Raw genomic sequence first — 23,608 nt, forward strand, 5'->3', positions numbered from 1 at the left:
ATTACAAATGCTTCAACACTACACAAATTTACTTCGAAAATGATATTTTCATGATAAAATAAAGTTTCACATATACTTACCGAACAGTTACATAGCTTATAGCTTCTTACCTACGGCAGTCGAAATTCAAATTGTTGGCGCCAGCGGCGTTGCTATCTTAAGTATAGGTGATACAAGACCCGCCCACATCCGGGAACCCTGGGTACTGCTAGCCTTCTATTTCCTACCGTCAATTTTCGTTTGCGCCACTCCAATTGTGGGGAGGGGGTGGGCTGTTGGGAATTATGTAAGGTGGGCTTTGGGTTTTCCTTTGTTCCTTATTTATGTAATTCTTGTTATTCTTTTTTCGGTAAAGTATATTGGTGAAACTTTATTTTTATTTTATCATGAAAATTAATCATTTTGTCACATAAGTGACTTACCGAACAGTTACATAGCTGAATCCAAACTACCCGGAAGGAGGGTAGATGGACTACATAAAAATGACAGTAAGACCACATTAAACAGCAAATGTTGCAGTACCCTACCTTGTGAGAGAGCAGCTGCAGTAGAATACTGCCTCTGGTTGGCGCTCTCATCACTCGTAGGAGACGTGGCAGTATAGGCCAGGGTCGTTCCTACTTAGTGGGATTTTGTAACCATGGACAAGACCGTTGGTTGACAAAATGATATTGTTAAGATACAATAAAGTTTTATACATACTTACCTGGCAGATATATACTTAGCTATAGACTCCGTCGTCCGACAGAATTCAAAACTCGCGGCAACACGCTACCGGTAGGTCAGGTGATCTACCATTCCCACCGCAGCTGGGGTGGGCGGAATCCCAACCATCTCCCGTTTTCTGAGCCAGATTTTCTCTTACACCTGTCTCCTGAGGGAGGCTGGGTGGCCATTAATCGTATATATCTGCCAGTAAGTATGTATGAAACTTTATTGTATCTTAACAATAATTCATTTTTATACATGCGACTTACCAGCAGATATATACTTAGCTGATGACACCCTTGGTGGAGGGCGAGAGACAGCTATATATATTTAAACAAATTCTAATAACGGGAAACAACAATTGTTGTAGGATATCAATCCTTGGTTCTACCTGTTTGGGCTGAAGACTTCATGATTACTGTCATTAGTCTGCCTGCCTCAAGAGCTTCAGTGAGGTAAACCACCTATGACCGAACAGCCCTTCTGGATCATGTCAATGGGGGCTAGCCCGCTTACGCGACAGAACCTGCATGGATCGTACCAATGGGGCTTACCCGCTTACATGGCAGAGCCTGACCTGTATCTTATCAATGGGGGCTAGCCCTCTTACATGACAGAGCTTTAGGCTTTACATAATGCACAACGAGGAGACCAAAAGTTAATCCCGACCACCTGACCTTCCTAACCATGTTAAATCTAAGAACTGAAAGGGTTCTTCCTATACCCTCTTTCAGTCAACCATAAAAACGAACACCATAATGTTAAAATTACATAACCTAACTAATTAGGATTAACCTCAGCTCCTCCCCCCAGCGCACTAAATCCGCGGGACACATATGCTCCAGTGAAAAGCACTTCTCATAAGTAACTCTCACATCCTTTAGATAGTGAGAGGCGAACACTGAGTTACACTTCCATACGTGGATTCAATTAGATTTTGAAGGGGACCACGTTTTATGGAAAAGCCATTGAGGTTGCCTATGGCCCCTCACTTCGTGTGCTTTTTAAACCTGAGAGGTTTTAAATTGTTCTTCACCCACATTTTAAGAATGCGCTTCCTTAATAACGTCTTTAATGAAAAAACGTAAGGGCGTTTTTTTGATATTGGTCTTGTAGGATCCTTGACGAACACCAAAGACTTTCCTGCGTACCTCCCAAAAGAGACTTTCTTTGTAAATAAAATTTTAGCGCTCTTACTGGACAAAGGGTCTTCCTCTTTTCCTTTTTCTTCCCCCATAAGAGAAGAGAGTGCCTTCACTTCGAAGCTTCTAGGCCACGGTTTTGATGGTTTTCGTTCTTGGCTAAGAAGAGAGGCTTAAAAGAGCAAATTGCAGCCTCCTTCTTAAACCCCACTCTGCCCTCTAACGCTTGAAGTTCACTCACCCTTTTTGCCGTGGCTAAGGCGAACAGGAATAGAGATTTTCCTCGTCAAATCCCTAAAAAGAAGAATTATGGAAGGTTACGAATCTTTCAGACATCAAATAATGCAGCACTATATCCAAGTTCCAACTGGGATTTTTATTATTCTGACTTTTGAGGTCTCGAAAGACCTAATAAGGTCATGTAGATCCTTATTGTCCGACACCTCCAGACCCCTATGCCTAAACACCGAGGCCAGCATACTTCTATACCCCTTGATCGTAGATACCGCTAGGCCACACTTTCTTCTAAGGTAAAGAAGAAAATTTGCAATGTCGGTTATAGAGGTACTGGAAGAGGATAGCTCATGCGTCCTGCACCATCTTCTAAACACTTCCCACTTCGACTGGTAACACCCGTAATGTGGATGGTCTCCTGGCTCTTGCGATTGCTTTTGAAGCTTCGCGAGAAAACCCCCTCGCTCTAACGAGTCCTTCGATAGTCTGAAGGCAGTCAGACTTAGAGCGGGGAGGTTTTTGTGATACCTGTCGAAGTGGGGTTGTTTGAGAAGATCGCTCCTTAGTGGGAGCGATCTGGGAAGATCCACTAATCCCACTCCAGCACACTCTGTCACCCAATCTAGGGCCTGGCCAAACAAAAGGGAGCAGATCAAAGTTAATTTCGTTTCCCTGATGAGGAGGCAAACTTTCTTGGTACTTTCCCCTACCAGTTTTGAAGGGGGGAAAAGCGTACCCGTCTATTCCCTTCCAATCCATAGGAGGACCGTCTATCGCTATTGCTCTTGGATCCGCGATGGGGGAGCAATAATTCTCCAACCTCTTGTTCCAGTTGGTTGCGAACAAGTCTACGTTCGGCCTTCCCCATAACCCCCATAACTGATCGCACACTTGAGGGTGGAGAGTCCATTCGGTGGGGAGCACTTGGTCTCTCTGCTTAGCAGATCCGCTCGAACATTTCTCTCTCCCTGAATAAATCTCGTTAGGAAGAGAGATCTGCTTCTCTTGCGCCCAAAGCAACAACTCCCTCGCTGTCTCGTAAAGGGAGAATGAATGAGTTCCCCCTTGCTTCCTGATATATGCTAGGGCTGTCGTGTTGTCTGAATTGACCTGAATGATTGATCCTAATATCTGTTCTTGAAAGTGCAAGAGAGCTAGGTGAATGGCTTTCAGTTCCTTTTTGTTTATGTGCCAGGACACCTGAGCTCCTTCCCAGGTTCCCGACACTTCCTTGTGAATCCAAAACGTTTGCTCCCCCACCCTACGTTCCGATGCCGGTCTGCAAACAACGCTCGGAGAGGGCTCTTTATGTGCAAGGATATTCCTTGACCGAGTTTCTTCGGGTCTAACCACCACCGAAGATCTTGTTTGACCTTGTCCGTTATCCTGAATGACTCTTCGAGGTCCTGGGAACTTTGATCCCAGTTCTCCTTCAGATAATACTGAAGGGGTCTTAGGTGCAGTCTCCCTAGGGAAACGAACTGCTCCAACAGAGGAAATGGTTCCAGCAAACTCATCCACTCCCTCGCGGAACAATGTTCTTCCTAGAAATCCTGACACCTTTGTAAGGCAGCGCTCTATTCTCTCCTGTTGACGGAGACGCTAGAAAACCCCGAGAATCCATCCGAATCCCAGATAAACTATGTTCTGCTGGGGATCCAGCTGGGACTTCCCGAGGTTGACTAGGAGTCCCAATGACTGCGTCATCTTTAATGTTACCGAAAGGTCCTCCAGACACTGTTGCTTCGACTTTGCTCGTATTAGCCAGTCGTCCAAATACATCGAGATTCTGATCCCCTCTAAATGTAGCCAATGCGCCACATTCCTTAGGATACCCGTGAAGACTTGCGGGGGGCCGTCGAAAGTCCGAAGCAAAGCGCTCGAAATTGAAACACTCTTCCCTGTGACATGAATCTTAGGTATTTCCTTGATGCCGGATGAATTGGCACATGGAAATATGCATCTTGAAGGTCCAGGGATACCATCCAGTCCCCATGGACGAAGAGCAGAAAGTACAGAGGAAGAGGTCTCCATCGAGAACTTCTTCTTGATCACAAAGACGTTCAGCGCACTTACGTCCAAAACCGGCCTCCACCCGCCCGAGGCTTTTGGTACCAGGAATAGACGGTTGTAGAAACCTGGTGAATGGAGATCTTGAACCGGTTCTATTGCCCTTTTCTGCAACATAAGTTCTACTGCTTGCAGGAGAGCTTGACTCTTGACAGGATCGTTGTATCTCGCTGTTAACTCCCTTGGAGTTCTTGTTAAGGGAGGATATTCCCTGAAGGGGATGAGGTATCCTCTCTCGAGGATCGAGAGGGTCCAGCTGTCCGCCCCTCTCTTCGCCCAGACTGGCAAAGTTCGACAGTCTGGCGCCTACCGCTATCTGGAGGACTTCTTCTTCATTTTGCTTTCCCTGCAGGTCTCCTGGAAGGTCTTCCTCTGGTATCCGGTCTTCTACCTCTAAAAGGGGTTCTTGATGGAGGCAAGAAGGCTCCTCGAACGGCTGCTGAAGAGGGTGTTTTATCCTTCTTTTTGAAAAGGACCGCAGGCTTGAACCTCTTTGCTGACTGTGTCAGTAAATCCTGTGTGGCTTTTTCCAGCTAATGATTTTGCTACATCCCTCACCGTGTCCTGTGGGAAAAGGTGGTTCGAAAGCGGCGGAATATAGCAAGGCCGACCTCTGTAGAGGAGATACTGACTTGGACAGGAAAGACCCATACACTGCTCTCTTTTTCAAAACTCCCGATCCAAAAAGAGCAGTCACTTCCACCGAACCGTCCATCACCGCTCTGTCCAGACACGATAACACACTCGATAATTCTTCCATCGTGACAAATTCGGGATCTTGGGCTCTCTTCGCAAGGGCTTCCCAAAGCCCAGTCCATAAAATTTAATACTTCGAGCGTCCTAAAGAGTCCCTTTAGTAGATGGTCCAGTTCACACATCCCCCAAGTAGCTTTTGCTGATGTAGTGAGCGCGCCTCCTTGAAGAATCTACTAAGGAAGCGTAATCTGGCGTCTGCCGATGAAGGCAGTCCTAAGCCCATAGGTTCCTGGGTATCGTACCATCTTCCAGGTTTACCCGTCAACTTTGGAAGGAGGCATGAAAAAACAGTCTTGCCCGCCTCTCTTTTATTCTTAAGCCATTCTCCAAATCCTTTGAACGCTTTTTCATACTAAGGGCTGGACGCATCTTTACAAATGAGGATGCCTTTGGAGACTTCGTGCTCGATAGCAAAAGATCCTGGAGAGGGCGGATCCGCTGGTTGAAGCTTATCTCCGAACTCCTGCAACAACAACAAGGACAATCTCTTATAATCAGAGACTACTCATCCACAGGTAATTCTTCATCCGAGACTTCTTCTAAGTCTCCGGCTGCCTGGGATCCTTTCGGAGAAGAGCGGTTCTTAGTTGTTCGGGGAGGGACTTCTGTCAAACGAAGAAGAAGAACGTCGTCCGTGTGACAATCCTTGCTACTACAAGGCGCAACAGAGTTCTTAAACGCACGAGATCTTCTCTCAGGCACCTGTTTCCTACCAGGTGAAGGGCTTCTACTCTCCGAAGAACTCATAAAGTGCGAAGGGGTCTTACTCTGACCTAAGCTCGTACAAGGCGCCTGGCGCCTACTCGACTCCTGACGCCTGCTCGACTCCTGGCGTCTGTTAGACTCCTGGCGCCTACCCGACTCCTGACGCCTGCTCGACTCCTGAAGCCTGCTTGATTCCTGGCGCCTGCTTGACTCCTGGCGCTTGTCGTGACTCCTTGTAGGCTCTTGACGCCTCTCACAAGACTCCTGGCGTCTGTAAGGCTCTATACGCCTGTAATATTCTTGGCGCCTACTAGGCTCTGTCAACTCTATGTTTCTCACAAGCTCCTGCTTCTTAGGCTCTTGCCGCCTATCCTGATCCTCAGAAGAGGAGTCCGACTCCGCTGACTTCTCCTATATACGAGAGCAGGATCGTAGGAGAGGACTTTAAAGGGAGAACGAGAGAGTCTCTCCGGAGACGAGCGCCTGCTAGAGTGAGAAACTTCTCTCCTACCAGGAGAAGACAATTTTGATCTCTTCACTGGAAGGGAGGAGTCTTTCCTTCGAGACGAATCCTTATGTAGAGCGCCTACCAAGGAGGATATTTGCTCCTGTAGATTAAGCAGGAAAAGCTTTGTCGGATCTTGAGGCGCTGGAGACGGTCTTCTCGCCCTCTTACTAGTCGAAGGAAAATCCTCTGGAAATCGCTCTGGGCTTGAATCAAAAGCGTCTCCTTTCGGCGCTACCCACGATCTCTTCAGAGGACGAGACTTCGAAGCAGAGCTCCATCCACGCCTGGACGAGGAGGAGTCCCGACGCAGAAAAACACTCTTCCAGGATGCCTTTTCTACGGCTATCCAAGGCAGCCTGGGTCGTTACTTCAGGGTCTGCCGAAGGGACGCCTGATCGTTGGGGATGCTCCACATCCTCCCTGCGGCTTTTGACATTCCTCCTCCCCTGGTCCTGGGAGTTTGGAAGCGGTCTAGGCCTAGGAGCAATGGGGTCACTGTATTCACTGACACTCTTACCTTGTGTTTCCATGGCTTTAAGCTGCTCCTGAAGCTCCCTGATCGAGGATCTCATTTTTTCCATTTCTGAAAATGAACCCTTAGATTCAACACAGGGAGAAGGGGCTGAGGTTATGGGAGAAACATCATCTAGTTTGTTAATTTATCTGATTCAGGCTCCAAAAGAACAAGATCTACTCGAGCTTCTAGCTGACGCTTTCCTAGCTCTATCCTTCTCTCTTTTCTTAATATAAGAGCTAATTCCTTCCATCCTTGCTCCGAAAGCCCTTCACATTCAGCACAAGTTCTATCAACCGCACATTCAGAACCTCTACATTTACTACAAAGCGTATGAGGATCTACCTCTGCTTTAAACAACCTAGTTCTGCATTCTTCCCTTGCACAAACCCTAAACTTAGGTGTTACTTTAGCTTCAGCCATCTTAATAGAAAAAACCAAATCCAAATTCCTAATCCACAGTCCAACAAAATAAGGCGTATTGCCCAAATCCCGAGAATAAACAAGAGTACTTTCGACCAAATGAGTTCCAACCAATTCTCGGCAAATGAGCAGAATTCCAATCAGGGAGAGACCAAACAACAGTTGTTGCCGGCCCTCAGACAGAGAAAATCTGGCTCAGAAAACGGGAATGGTTGGGATTCCGCCACCCAGCGGCGGGAATGGTAGATCACCTGACCTACCGGTAGCGTGTGCCGCGAGTTTTGAATTCTGTCGGGACGACGGAGTCTATAGCTAAGTATATATCTGCCTGGTAAGTCGCATGTATAAAAATATTAAAAAACAGATAATGCCCTTGCCCTGGGCTTCAAAAACCAGATAAAAAAAAACAACAGACCATCACCTATAACAAAAATAATGACATACTCAAAAGTAATAAAATAAGATCTGGAGGTTCTCCAAAGTACTATGAGCCTCCAGTCTGCCCACGACTCAACAACCTATAACAAGGCGAGGAGACAGTAGAGATAGAAAGTTCCCCTATGTTTCCTTTCCCAACACCATGCCCGCTACCGACAAAAGGACCCAATTTACAACAACTATCATAGGTAGCCTCTACATTCTTCAGGTAAAATGAGGCGAACACAGATCTCGATCTCCAAAACGTAGATTGAAGAATCGAGGAAAGCGACATATTGTGCTTGAAGCTTAAGGATGTCGCCACTGCACGTATTTCATGTGCTTTCACCTTAAGCACATTTAGAGTCTGATCTTGGACTTGAGAGTGTGACTCCAGTATCAGACTTCTCAAAAGAACGAAATAGCGTTCTTGGAGAGGGGGTTTTGCAGAATTCTTAACGAACACCAAAGTCGGTCGGAATTACCTCTAACGGATTGTGTCCTTGACAGGTAACATTTCAGAGCTCTGACAGGACATAGTAAATATTCTTCGTCCATCGGACCCCACTATATTAGATATCCCTTAAGTACAAAAGATTTAGGCCATGGTTAGAGGGAGATTCGTTCTTTGCTAAAATTCGTTAACAAAAGAACAAACCGCATTACGATTTTGAACCCCACCTCTTTGTGGATGGCTTGTAACTCACTCACTCTTCCTGCTGTAGCCCAAGACGAATAGAGAAAATGCCTTCCTCGTTTACATCTCTCAAAGACCGCTTCACGAAGTGGTCTCGAATCGTGAAGACATCAGAAAAGTTAAAACTACGTCCAAGTTCCAGTCCACACTATCCTTCTTGGATACTTTTACTGTATTAAAAGATTTAATTAAATCTCCAATATCCTGGTTAGAGGAGATGTCAAGCCCTCTATGCTTAAACACTGAGGACAGCATAGCTCTGTACCCTTTAATTGTCGATACCGACAAGTTCTTAACTTCTTTAAGATACAGCAAAAAAATCAGCTATTTCTGTCACAGAGGTTTTAGAAGACGAGAAATTATGTCTTCTGCACCACGTCCTAAAGACTCCCCACTTCGATTGGTAAAGCTTGGCAGAAGAGCTCTTCGACAGTTAGCATAGCCTCTGCCGCTCTACGAGAAAACCCCTTAGCTCTGACGAGTTTCCGGACAGTCTGAACCCTGTCGTGACAGAGCGGACAATTCTGATGATACCTGTCGAAGTGGGGCTGTTTGAGTAGCCGAGGATACTGAGGAAGAAGTCTGGGATGGTCTATAACCAACTTGAGAAGGTCTGGAAACCACTCTTTCCTGGGGCCAGAATGGCTGCTACCAAACGTCATCCATTGACACATTTGATGTGAGAGGAACTTGTTCAACACTCTCTGATCATCCAAATGGGGGAAGGCGTAAACGTCTAGACCCGTCCAATCCTAAGCATTGCGTCGGTCTTCCAAGCAAGAGGATCTGGAACTGGGGAACAAAAGATCGGAAGTCGATTGTTCCTCGACGTGGCAAACAGATCCACTGAAGGTCTTCCCCAAAGTTTCCACAGTTCCTGACAAATTTTGTCTTGCAATGTCCACTCCGTGGAATAACTTGTTTACTCGACTGAGTTCGTCCGCCAGTACATTTAACTTCCCCTGTACAAACCTCGAACGAGGGACATATCCTGATCTTGAGACCAGAGGAGATCTTCTGCGACTTTGTTGAGGGAGAATGATGGGTTCCTCCCTGATTCCTGATATAAGATAGAGCGGTGGTGTTGTCAGAGTATACTGCCACTCTCTTTCCCACGACCAAAAGAGCGAATGCTTGCAGACCGAACCAAATCGCCTTCAACTCCTTCATGTTGATGTGATTCAACCTCTCTTTCTCTGACCATAATCCTGAGATCTTTTTGGTCCCTAAGAGAGCTCCCCAACCTCTGTCCGATGCGTCGGAGTATAATCTACGTCTGGGTTCCTTAATGTCAGGGAGAGACCCTCTTGCAATCTTTCCCTCGACATCCACCATCTCAAGTCGTTCTTGATCTCTTCCGACACTGGGAACGAACTACGTGTCTGGTTGAGACTTCCGCACCAACTCGCTTTGAGATAAAACTGAAGAGATCTCATGTGAAGACGACCCAACTTTAACAAACGCTCTACTGATGATAACGTCCCTAGAAGACTCATCCATTCCAAGGCGGAGGAGGACTGACGTTCAGGAATTGGCTCACTTTTTTGAGGCAAGATTCTATTCTTTTCGGGGACAGAAAAACCCGAAAAGTCTGAGAGTCCAGAATCATCCCCAAATAGGGATCTTCTAGGATGGCACTAATTGAGACTTCTCCGGTTGATGAGAATTCCCAATTGACTCGCTAATGACAGTGTCTTCCGTAAATCCTTCACGCACTGTGTCCTCGAACCCGATCTGAGAAGCCAGTCGTCCAGATAAAATGCTGCATTTATGCCCAACATATGCAGCCATTTCCCCAATGGAGCAAGAACACGAGTAAATACTTGAGGGGCCGTCGAAAGGCCGAAACAAAGGGCTCTGAATTGATACGTCCTCCCTTCGAACACAAATCTCAGGAACTTCTTTGAACTCTGGTGATCGGGTGACATGAAGTAGGCGTCCTTCATGTCCAGGGACACCATCCAATCGCCTGGGCGAAGTGCGACATCACAGAATGATTTGTTTCCATATTGAACTTTGTCTTCAGCACAAAAAGGTTCAATGCGCTTACATCTAGCACTGGCCTCCAACCTCCCGAGGCTTTGGGAACTACAAAGAGTCTGTTGTAGAATCCCTGAGAACTGTCGAGGACTTCCTCTATTGCTCCCTTCTTGATGAGTGCATTGACCTCTGCTGCTAAAGCCAAAGCTCTCTCTGATCCTGGAGAATATGCTGTTAAGCGATTGGTGTATCGGAGAGAGGAGGATCTAAAACAAAAGGAATCGAGTATCCCTCTCGAAGAACTTGAACTACCCATTGCTCTGCACCTCTTCGACTCCATTCTTCCCAAAAAAAAGATGGAGTCTTGCCCCTACTTGCACGTGAAGGAATGGCTTCTCACTTGTCCGAAGGTTTGGGGGGAGGTTTCTTTGAGGACTTGTACTGTGGACGCAAATTAGTCCTGGGTCGTTGCCACTTAGGTTTATTCCCTCGAAAGGGATGCTTCTGAAGAGAAGACTTAGCTCCTGTCGGAGTAGCTCTTTCGGACTCTGGAAGACTGAAGAAGGAGATCATTAGTAGATTTCTTTTCTAAATCCGATAGAATTTGTTGAATGGTTTCTTCAGGGAAAAGATGAGATTTACAGAGAGGAGCAAACATGAGAGCCGACTTCTGGTTATTAGTGACTCCTTTAGACACGAAAGAACACCACCTTTCTCTCTTCTTCATCACTCCCATTGTGAAAAGGGCTGGCTAATTCTCCTGAACCATCTCTAACAGCCTTATCCCGCACAGGACAGAACTCCTAACCAGTCTGTGGCAAAATCTTCTTCTAAAGACTGACAGTCTTCAATCTTGCGAGCTAAAGAGGCAATAGTCAGTCCAAAAAACTAAATACCTCAAAATACTTTAAACATATTCTTCACCAAATGGTCCAGCTCTGAAGAAGAAAACAAAATTTTAGCTGACGAAAAAGCTGCTCTTCGGTGTGAGTCCACTAAACCGGAGAAGTCTCCCTGGGAGGAGGCAGACACTCCCAAAGAAGGAACTTCTCCAGTTGCGTAGAAGCGATACGCTTTACTCTGAAGCTTAGAAGGTGGGAAAGCAAACGAAGCCTTACCTGTTTCCCTCTTCTTAGAAAGCCACTCCGTGACTCCTTGAGGGCCTGCTTCGAGGACTGAGAAAGAACCAGTTTAGGTAGACACGAATACGCTGTCTTCCTATCTTTAACGAACATTGAAGGCGGTGAAGACGGAGAAGCAGGTTCAAAGTAATCTGGATAAGTGGACAGGAAAAATTTAAGAAGACTCGAATAAGCCGACGAATCCTTGTCATCTTGATCCAAAGCTTCCTCTTCAGACTGCACGGAAGCAGAGTCGAAATCAGGCTTATGTTCTACCCCGGTGGAGGATTTCAACAAACTCATAAGATCCTGAAATGCTTCTTAAATGGAGCTAAGGTAGAATCGTCTAACACTGTTAAAGTCGATGGTCTTTCAGTCGAAGAACGATTCTTTCTAACAGGTGAAGTCTCCGCACCACGAGTCGACACAGGCGAACAACCAGTCGAAATTCCTATCGACTCACGGGCGAGGGGAGTCGAACAAAGACGAGCGATATGCTTCTCTGGACAGTAATACGGAGTCGAACGAGGCGACCGAGCCGAAACTGCGACCGAGACTCGCTTGGGAGAGTCGAGCGATCGTGAATTATCACGAAGTTTAGTCCGAGAGCCATTGCTTTTAGCCGAAAAATGCGACTGCGGAGGAGATTCACTAAATATCACATCCGGAGCAAAACTACACGAAGGTTGAGGACTCCAATGCCTCTTAGACTTCTTAACAGGAGCCGGTGACGAATCACCCGCAAGAATCGAATGTCTTTTTAACGGTTGAGACACCAAATCACTTCGCCTTTTGCGCACTGGCGATTGCACTTCTGAATCAGAAGACAGACGAGAATCACAAACACTAACACCTTTCCACATCTTTTTGGACGACACCCGCGAGTCGTCGGAGTCGACGGCTGCCCGTGGGCAAACTCCCCCAGACTCCTTCCGACCTCCGGTATGTCTTCTCCCGGTTGCGGGGGAGCGGGACAGTGACCTTCGTCTGGGAGTCGATGGGGGGGAACGGACAACCGCCTCCTCAGGCGCAACATTAACACTTTGCACTGCACTAGATTTCACTGTACTATCTACGAAAGCTTTAAAAAGACATTCCTAACTTCATAACTGATTCAGCTAACACTTCGAACTTTTTATCCATCTTAGACTCAAGCAAGGCAATGGTGTTGGGTTCGGAAACATGGGCAACTTGAACAGGGGTAATCAAAGGAGAAGTAGCAGGACTATTAATTGGAGAAATATTCTCTAATAAAGGAGAGGCAAGAGAAGACTTATTTGTCTCCGAAGGAACAGGAGTAGTTTCTAACCTATTCTTACTACTAGCCCTAAGAGCTGCCTTCCTCTTCCTATCTTTCTCCATTTTCTCAGCATGCGATCTAACCGCCTTCCATCCCTGTTCATCCAATTCTTTACATTCATCACATGTCACATCCATACCATTACAATTTTGTCCTCTGCATTTAGTGCACTTAGAGTGCGGATCGTGACATAACTTAGCTAATCTTGTTTTGCAGCCAGCGCTGCAAAACCTTACAGCAGATGAACTAGAATCTGACATAATTAGCAATAATGACGAAAAACTGAATAGAGATAGCTAACTGGCAAGAAAAAACCAAAAACTTGTACATCCACCAAACCAAAAAAAACCAAAATCCAATGGCGACGCAGGAGGACTGCAGCGAAAATCTCACAGGTGTTACCCCGTGAGCGGCAGAAACGAAAATTGACGGTAGAAGGCTAGCAGTACCCAGGGTTCCCGGATGTGGGCGGGTCTTGTATCACCTATACTTAAGATAGCAACGCCGCTGGCGCCAACAATTTGAATTTCGACTGCCGTAGGTAAGAAGCTATAAGCTATGTAACTGTTCGGTAAGTCACTTATGTGAAATGAAATTTTATAACAAAAATAACCTCATCAAGCTTTGTAGATGAATTGAGGCATCCACAGTACAATATTTTGTATATAGAACTTTTATCAATCTCTGTGACAAGATAAAATCTTTGTGACACAAGCTAAAATCTTTGTGACACAAGATACAGCCATTCCACTTTCAACAATACCCTTTTGTAATGTTTACAACTAACCTAAGTACACAATTGTTGATACTATTTGTTGAAGCCACTTGTAAGGCAAAACAAAAATGGCTATCAAGTGTGAGGCAGTAATTACTGCAGTTCCTATGCTCACACCAACGTCCTCAGGAACTACTGTTATGATGAGGTCCGACGTATTGCCCGTTGAATTAAACTCTGAGCTGCAAGAGATATAAAATAATTTAAAAAGTAATTGTGGAAATATTTTAAACAGAAATTATCTTGAAACATGTTATTAGAACTATTAGCCAGCAACGAATAGTGGGGTCTACATAACTCTACTTACATGACAGTTGAAAGAGCCTGGGCCACTTTGAGACCTCTGTCATCGGCCAGTAGAGTGAGTTGAAGGACGATGACAGCAGATACTAGAGCTGTTACCACGGCTAATAGTATAATCAGACCCCACAAGTGCCTACGAAAAAGTGCAGTGTTACTAATACTTATCCCTCAAATGCTATAATAAATGCATTGACAAATTATACTTTATAGTGACAAAATCCAGTTAGAAGCAGAATTTTTTTTACATACTTTAACAGTGAAAAACACCATCAAGAATTCATTCAATATTTATGTGCATATCAGAGATTTAAATTTCATGTTATATGCACATCATAGATTTCAAGTGTTATGTGCACATCTGAGACTTAAAGTTCAAAGTGTTATGTGCACATCAGACATAGACTACCTATAAAGTTCAGTGTTATATGCACATCAGAGATACCAATAAAGTCACAAGTGATATATGCACTTTAGAGATGTAGTCAAAAGTGTTACGTGCACATCAGAGATACCTATAAAGTCAAAAGGGTAAAACTTAATAAGAGCTCTGTCCAAGTTTCAGTACAATTGTATTTGTACACTGAAAGAATATGGTACTTAGAATGTTCTCAGAAAGAAGGAAATTAGTGGCGGTAAGACCTGTCAGTCTAGAAAACTAAGTCTTTAATGTTGTTGTCTCTGTCGTATCACCTATTTTAATGAGCTCCTGTTCATTCATTTGTGTGTTGCGCAGTCTCAAATTGTCATGGGGAAACCACACCCTCCAAATGACATCACAAAAAAAAACAAAAAACTCCACCCACAAAGTGACTTCATTAGACAATATCCAATTGTAAATATAAGCACGTTTCTATTATCTCTGAAAGAGAAGCAAGTACAACCTTTTTAATCAATGACAAAGTATTTAGTGTTACCAAGTCCTGTTTTTTTTTTTTTTTTTTTTGCAAATATACCTATTTTCCCCTAATTATGTGTTAGTTGAGCCAGTACCATGAGTGAATTGAGAAGCGGCAGAGAGACGTAAAAAATTTGGTGGCAAAATATGGGTGACACAAGAAACATTCTGTGGGGTACTTACTGTGTCTTATTTTAAATTACAGATACAAGACCCCTTATGAAGGTTTCACGCTTTTGTCAAAGCTGCTACTGCATTATATCCTCCACCCTAAGGTAAGTTATTTTTTGTACGTTTTGATTATCGTGTGAAATATGCTGTCAATTGAGTTTACTTATGAGCAGCACACTGTTACAAGTTCCCAAATCACTACAGTATTGTCTCTATTATATAATTCATTATCTATAATGGCCACGATGGGCATGTTAGTACATGCATGATGCAAGAGTGCCTAACTGCTAACCTTCTGTGATCCCTGTGGCTAGCCAAAAAATTCTTTTAAAAAGCAGATAAGGCACATAGCGCCATTCTGCCAACCCCTAGCCTAGGCTAGCCGCTCCTTTTACATGTAGAGTAAGGATCAACAGTAAATATGTACCTTCATGTGTCTCCACACTGGAAATTACAACACTTTTGTCTGCCGTACTATACATTTCAGGCCGCTCCTAACTGTGGTCCCCCAGGATTGAGAGATGGGAAAAGTATTATAATTACTTAATGCTTCCAACATGAATGCTAAACTTTAGCATAATAATCAACTACAATTGCTCTTTTCTGCAAACAAGAAATGGAGCGCCTGTTAAGATTGACCATCAAAAGTGTTAGGGTAAATGACCAAATGGCCACCTAAATTTAACTCGAAATGACCACTTTTTTCACTCGATATTTAATTGGTGAAACAATAATACAATTAGCTACTTCTTCAAGCATAGGCTACCATTCCACAGATTAAGTTTCAATCTTTTGAATGGTATGCTTAAAGATGTAATTGTATTGTTGTTCCACCAATTTAAATGGCTATAGAGTGAAAAAAAAGGTGGTCACTTCGAGTGAAATGGTTTCCATTAGGTCATTTACCCTATACGAACATCAGAGATACCTACTATCAAGTCTAAAGTGTAGTTAATCTAAATAAACAGTTGCTATGTATGTGCACGTCAATGACTTAAAATTAAAGTGTGAAACCGACAAATGCAACACTATTCAAGTGATGATTAGGCGGAGTAGAAACTTAGGTATACCTCCTCAGGGTGAATCTGAAGGCGCCTCTGGAGGAGAAATTCATGAGGAGTCCGACGCCCAGCCCCAGGGACAGAAAGACGTGGGCCAGAGCTGCACACCAAACCTGCAAAGCCCACATAAAACTCCAGGAGACAATTCCGTATAACTTGAAGTACTCATTTTTTCAATTGCTAGATAGCTTTCGAAGGCCAGGAAAGTATAATTTAGGAGGATCTCATCGCTAGCAGTAGTAGTAAGCGAGTGTTGCCTCTGCAACGGCTATCTCGTACTAGTTTTATTCCTTCATTTATTGTGTTGAAGTTTTTTTTTTATTTGTTTTTTTTTTTGCATTACAGGTAATTTTTCAGTTTACCTTAGAAATTCAAAATGTGCATTACAGGTAATTTTTTTCAGTTTACCTAAACTGCAGGATTACCAAAAACCAATTGCATAGGATGCATATTAGTGAGAAAAACAGAAGGAATAGGATCTCTCACCCACGGCTGCAACAGGACATCAACTTGTGGTATGACGAAAGGTTGCACCAGCTTCCAAAGGGCATCGGTGTCTCTCCTGAATATTTCGGTCAGGCCCATGGCTAACTGGAGGCTGGAACCTGTCGGGTGTAAAATACAGATAAAAAGAAAGTGCTTGGTACGGATTTCTGCCTATCATCTCTTCCAGAGATTTCAGAACTTATTTCTGAAATGCAATACGCAGTTGCTGACTTACCCAATACAGCTATTATGGTCATGACGCCTGTGATGCTAGCAAGGACACGGATACCGCATATGGAGCTGGAATTAGGGACGAAATATTTTCAGTATCTCGTAAAAATTAAAAAATAAATAAAAATAAAAAATAAAATCAAATGAAAAGTTGAAAGATTACATTGCAAAATATATTAATATATGATGTACTTATTATAAAATACAGGAAAAAGAGAAAATATATCAAGTAGAATTAGAGATACACGAGTATTAGAAAAGCAGAATATAACCAAACACAAAATTTTTTGTGATCATATATATAAATATATAATATCGATACTATATATATTATATTAATCTATAATTATATATATATATACTTACATATATTATATATATACTAATATATATATATCTAGTATATAATATATATATATTAATATAATAAATATATATATATATATATGATATATATAATAATTATATAGTATTATATCATATTATATTATTAATATATATATATATCTATATATATAATAGATATATATATATATATCCTATAATATTGTTAAATAACTATATATTTAAATCTAGTGGTAATATTATATATATGATCATAATTTAATAGTATATATATTATATACTATATTATATATATAATATATATATATATATATATTATATATAGATAATATAATATATATATATTAGAGAATTATATAGATATATAATATTATTATCTATATTATATAATATATATTATATAATATATTATATTAACTATATATTTAAATATAATATATATCATATAATATTATATTATATTATATATATATTATATAATATATTAATTATCTATATATATATATATATATATAATGACCTGGTAAAAATGTTCTGAATGGAGCTCCCTTGTATAAATACCACCTTTTCTAGTAACTTTTTTCATTCATCTTCCTGAAGAGAGAGACAGCAGTCTGAAATATTGTATTTTCTCTCTATATTTTGGATGGTGTATATATATATATATATATAATATATATATATATATATATATATATATATATATAGTATATATAATATATAATATATATATATATAATATAATATATATATATATTATTATTATTCAGAAGATAGACCCTTAGTCATATAGGACCAACCTCCAAGGGGCCACTAACTTGGAATTCAAGCTTCCAAAAAATATGGTGGTCATTTGAAATAAGTAACAGAAGATAATAGCAGATACAGATAGAAGAAGAAAAGATAAAAGAGAAATTAGTAGAGTAATAAATAAGTATTTAGAAAATATAGACAAGTTGGTAAAATACAAGTAATGCATTATTGGTCTAGAGGCCATTTTATAGATATATAATATATATAAATATATATATAATAATATATAGATATATATATATATATATATATATATATATATATGGACTATACAAAAATGGCCATCTAGACCAATAATGCATTACTTGTATTTTACCAACTTGTCTATATTTTCTAAATACTTATTTATTACTCTACTAATTTCTCTTTTATCTTTTCTTCTTCTTCTATCTGTATCTGCTATTATCTTCTGTTACTTATTTCAAATGACCACCATATTTTTTGGAAGCTTGAATTCCAAGTTAGTGGCCCCTTGGAGGTTGTTCCTATATGACTAAGGGTCTATCTTCTGAATAATAATAATAATAATAATAATAATAATAATAATAATAATAATAATAATAATAATAATAATAATAATAATAATAATAAAATAATAATAATAAACCTGGAGGACTTTACTGCCTAAAATACCTATATATAGAAGACAAAAGAAAAATAAAACATTGCTGTTCACAAATCCAAAAAAACACATTTAAATTTAACCTCAAAGGTCAAAAAACCAGGTCATGACCAATCAAAAACTCACATGAACGTCACTACAATCACCACTGCAGCTACACCAGCAGGTAATGGCCAGGTGAACATCATGTCGAGGTCCATGTCCCACGTCTGGGGCAAACTATATACACAGACTCTGAAAGGGGGGTGTGAAAATGTGTATATCATCAAAAGGAATTTGTTGATGCACACTAAACTCGAGGTGTGGAACACTGAGAAATTGGTACTTTGCTCTACTACTTTTACCCCCCCAAAAAAGGAGTGAAATTTTACACAAAATAACTCTTGTTGATATACACAAAATTCAAGAAACAGAACACAAAGAAATGGGTACGTTACTCTGCTACTTTTGCTAAAAAAAAGTGGAAATCTTTACTCAGTGGATCTTGTCAAAGAAACGGAACACAGAGAAATAGGCACTTTACTCTGCCAATTGGACCAAAAAAAGTGGAAATGTTACACAAAATGGCTCTTGTTGATACGCACAAAACTCATGAAGTAGAACACAAAGAAATGGGTACTTTACTCTGCTACTTATGCCAATTAGGGGAAATCTTATACAGAATTTTTCAAAAGATATCTACTTTATATGTCCTGTCACATAACCTCTGAATTACATCAAGTAGACACAATTAAGCAATTTTTTTTTCTCCAAGTTTCCTTGTAGGAGAGCTATTACTGATTTGTATGTAAAATGTACCTTGCATAAATCCTGGCTATTGACCTGAGAATTTGATATATAGAAGACATGTTTAAGACATTTATGGAGGGCATGTCTTGAGAAAGTTTACCTGTATATCCATAACATGTAAATATGACAGTTTACCTTTCACTATGAATGATTATTGAGATGGCCACTCATTCTAATCAATTACCATTTCACCAAAAAGAAAACAATCTCTTTCACCGCTTACCTGAAATAGTCAACAGCCCAGTCTCCATTGTTTGTGAAATTGCTGTTTATGCTCTCGCTGCACTGGCCAGAGATTGCATCCTGCAAAGTACACGGCAAATTTAAATATAGTCAGGAATATAAACTTCAAAGCTTATGACATTTCCACAAACCGCGACAAAGTGAAGCGTGAAAAACTGGGGGTATACAAAATGTTTGGATTTCATCCTCATGGTCTAATACTGCTTTATTCTTCTGAGTACAAGGTAAAGTCTTCAAAAAAATCACGTATTTCAGAAAAAAATATAGTTCGAATTCAAACTCATAAACAGGTCTACGTCACTGAGAAGACTTCTTACAAAGACAATCATCAAAGGGCTTACCCGCAGGACATCAGATTCGATTCCTATGAGGATATAATGGACCAATGGAGCCAGATATCCTATGACAACGACAATCCAGTAAAAGCATACCACAACTGACGACCATCCCACACCTGGATGGAAATGTATACAAGTAATTAAAGGCACTGAAAAAAATAAACTGTAATATGTCATGATTTAAATCTTCAGTATTTCTACAGAAGCAGTCCGCACGGACTGCAAGGAACGTAACCACGGATACGACATCCACTAGGGATTGGGGCGTCCAATGTATTTCGCCGTGTTTAGTACTGGCCCCTGGGGGGTTAATTACAGTCGTCCAAATATATATTACTTAAAATTCTTGTTCAGTAGGTAAAACTGCATAGAAAAACCGCAACTGCCATAGTCTAGGCCACCGTGGATAAGTACCCTAGATCTACCAAATCTTCAACTGAAAGCCTTCATGGACAGAGTTGACAAGAGACTATATATATACCTCTCGCTATAGGAACAAGCCTCCACACGGCCAGGGCTGCCGAACTGCTGAACTGGGATAGTCCTGCTTCTAAGTAGGCCAGGGGAGCTGCTACTATTAACAACACAGCAAGCCAAGCTGAGAGGAAAGTTCCTGTTTGAGTAAATATAAAAAAAAGGGTTTAAGTATCATAAGCATGGAATAAGTAAAGACAATATGACAAAATGTTATAGTTGGCCGTGATTATAGTAGAAGCCTTTTGAACGGTCAGCTACGGCATAGGCACTGAATAACTAAGAGATGTATCAAGGGTAGGATTTGTGTCTATCTTGTCAAAGGTAGGATATGCATTTAGGGGACCTCCCCATCTTGTCAAGAGTAAATATGCATCTAGGGGACCTCCCCATCTTGTCAAGGGTAAATATGTATCTAGGGGACCTCCCTATCTTGTCAAGGGTAAATATGCATCTAGGTGACCTCCCCAATATGTCAAGGGTAAATATGCATCTAGGTGACCCCCCAATCTTGTCAAGGGTAAATATGCATCTAGGATCTGACCTATCTTGTCAAGGGTAAATCATCTAGGTGACCATCTGTCAAGGGTCTGATCTAGGTGACCCCCCAATCTTGTCAAGGGTAAATATCATCTAGGTGACCTCCCCACTTGTCAAGGGTAAATATGCTCTATGGACCCCCCAATGTAAGGGTAAATAGCATCAGGTGACTCCCCTCTTGTCAAGGGTAAATATGCATCTAGGTGACCTCCCCTCTTGTCAAGGGTAAATATCATCTAGTGACTCCCCATCTAGGTAAATACTCAGTGACCCGCCCCATCTTGTCAGGGTCAAATATCACTTAAGACTCATCTTGTCAGTAAATATGCATCTAGGTACTTCATCTGTCAAGGGTAAATATGCTCTAGGTGCCTCCCCATCTTGTCAAGGGTAAATATGCATCTAGGGGATCTGTCAAGGGTTCAATCTGCAAGGGTAAATATGCATCAGGTGGGACCATCTTGTCAGGGTAAATATGCATCCTAGTCAATCTCTAGTCAAGGGTAAATATGCAGTCCTAGGTGACTCTATCCTTGTCAAGGGTAAATATGCTAGGGGATCTTAACATCTACCTATCTTGTCAATGGGTAATATGCATCTAGGTGACCTCCCCTCTTCAATCTGGGGTCAGGGTAAATATGCATCTAGGTGACCTTCCCATCTTGTCAAGGGTAAACATATGACATCTAGGTGACCTCCCATCTTGTCAAGGGTAAATATGCATCTAGGTGACCTCCCCATCTTGTCAAGGGTAAATATGCATCTAGGGGATCTACCTATTTTGTCAAGGGTAAATATGCATCTAGGGGATCTACCTATCTTGTCAAGGGTAAATATGCATCTAGGGGATCTACCTATCTTGTCAAGGGTAAATATATGCTCTAGGTGTCAACTCCCATCTGTCAAGGGTAATATGCATCTAGGTGACCTCCCCATCTTGTCAAGGTAAATATGCATCTAGGTGACCTCCCCATCTTGTCAAGGGTAAATATACATCTAGGTGACCTCCCCATCTTGTCAAGGGTAAATATACATCTAGGTGACCTCCCCATCTTGTCAAGGGTAAATATGCATCTAGGTGACCTCCCCATCTTGTCAAGGGTAAATATACATCTAGGTGACCTCCCCATCTTGTCAAGGGTAAATATACATCTAGGTGACCTCCCCATCTTGTCAAGGGTAAATATGCATCTAGGTGACCTCCCAATATGTCAAGGGTAAATATGCATCTAGGTGACCTCCCCATCTTGTCAAGGGTAAATATGCATCTAGGTGACCTCCCAAATATGTCAAGGGTAAATATGCATCTAGGTGACCTCCCCATCTTGTCAAGGGTAAATATGCATCTAGGTGACCTCCCCATCTTGTCAAGGGTAAAATATTGCATCTAGGTGACTCCCCATCTTGCCAAGGGTAAATATGCATCTAGGTGACCTCCCCATCTTGTCAAGGGTAAATATGCATCTAGGTGACCTCCCCATCTTGTCAAGGGTAAATATGCATCTAGGTGACCTCCCCATCTTGTCAAGGGTAAATATGCATCTAGGTGACCTCCCCATCTTGTCAAGGGTAAATATGCATCTAGGTGACCTCCCCATCTTGTCAAGGGTAAATATGCATCTAGGGGATCTACCTATTTTGTCAAGGGTAAATATGCATCTAGGGGATCTACCTATCTTGTCAGGTACATGTGCATCTAGGTGACCTCCCCATATGTCAAGGGTAAATATGCATCTAGGTGACCTCCCCATCTTGCAAGGGTAAATATCATCAGGGACTCTCCCCATCTTGTCAAGGGTAAATATGCATCTAGGTGACTCCCCATCTTGTCAAGGGTAAATATGCATCTAGGGGTGATCTAACCCCATCTTATTTTGTCCCCAAGGGTAAAAATATGCATCTAGGTGCCTCCCCATCTTGTCAAGGTTAAATATGCATCCGTCAAAGGGGTAAATCTACCTGTCAGGGTAAATATGCATCTAGGTGACCTCCCCATCTTGTCAAGGGTAAATATGCATCTAGGGGATCTACCTATCTTGTCAAGGGTAAATATGCATCTAGGTGACCTCCCCATCTTGCCAAGGGTAGGATTTGAGTCACTTAATCTCTGAGTTCCCAAGAACGACAAAGGACCCACCCGCCCCATCTGCCAAAAAAACTCACCTGCCCCGTACACATACAAGAGGCGGGGAAGGCGGAGGAAGGTGGCTGCTCCTACGACCAAAATGACCCCGCAGATTCCGGAAAGGACGCTCCCCCAGGCTTCCCCTGTGTCTTCCGTGACTGCGCTGCTGGCCTCTCCGCTGAGGTACTGCGGAGGAAGAAAAGGATACAGAGAGGATGAAGAAGGGGTTCCTACTACGACGCCATTTTGGTTTTTGGTGAGTCTGAGGATTATGTCTATATAAATATAAATCACATCAAATGAACTTATATTATGCATGTGTATGTGCAATTGCTGTTGATATATATATATATATATATATATATATATATATATATATAGATCGAATATGTGCATAGTATAAGTTTATTGGCAAAAGCAACGTGAATTCTTGGTGTTATTTCATTCGAGCAATACATTATATATATGTATATATATATACATACAAGAATGAGCAGCATATAAGTCTCAGAAGCAAGTTAGTATAACATATATTAGACCCATGATGCATATGTACGTATATACACAGACAAATTCACACCATAGCATGCATTGTGTATGTTTTTTTTTCATATATATTTAGTAGATATATTATCATCACAAGTCAGGGAATACTACAGTAAACAACAGATACTTACAAGGATGATAGATACTGCCCTGGATAGCTGAGATATGATATATAGGTGGTCAGATATACACAAGGGAGAATGGTGGGAGGACACAATAGTTACCCCTACTTCTTCTACACCGAACTACTACTACTATAGGCCTAGGTATACTTCC

General features: G+C 41.7%; 1 protein-coding gene across 1 annotated transcript in view; it reads right to left on the reverse strand.

Moving 5' to 3' along the window:
* Positions 1–23,608, reverse strand: part of LOC135214279 (sodium-dependent serotonin transporter-like) — an 83,159-nt gene that overhangs the window by 7,686 nt on the left and 51,865 nt on the right. Inside the window, 11 exon segments of the mRNA XM_064248400.1 lie at positions 13,363–13,532; positions 13,658–13,786; positions 15,790–15,893; positions 16,267–16,385; positions 16,502–16,566; positions 18,404–18,511; positions 19,290–19,369; positions 19,651–19,763; positions 20,129–20,260; positions 22,825–22,972; positions 23,464–23,490. Coding sequence (XP_064104470.1) covers positions 13,363–13,532; positions 13,658–13,786; positions 15,790–15,893; positions 16,267–16,385; positions 16,502–16,566; positions 18,404–18,511; positions 19,290–19,369; positions 19,651–19,763; positions 20,129–20,260; positions 22,825–22,972; positions 23,464–23,490 — 1,195 coding nt within the window.

This window comes from Macrobrachium nipponense, chromosome 45 (genome assembly GCF_015104395.2).
Source record: "Macrobrachium nipponense isolate FS-2020 chromosome 45, ASM1510439v2, whole genome shotgun sequence".
NCBI lineage: Eukaryota > Metazoa > Arthropoda > Malacostraca > Decapoda > Palaemonidae > Macrobrachium > Macrobrachium nipponense.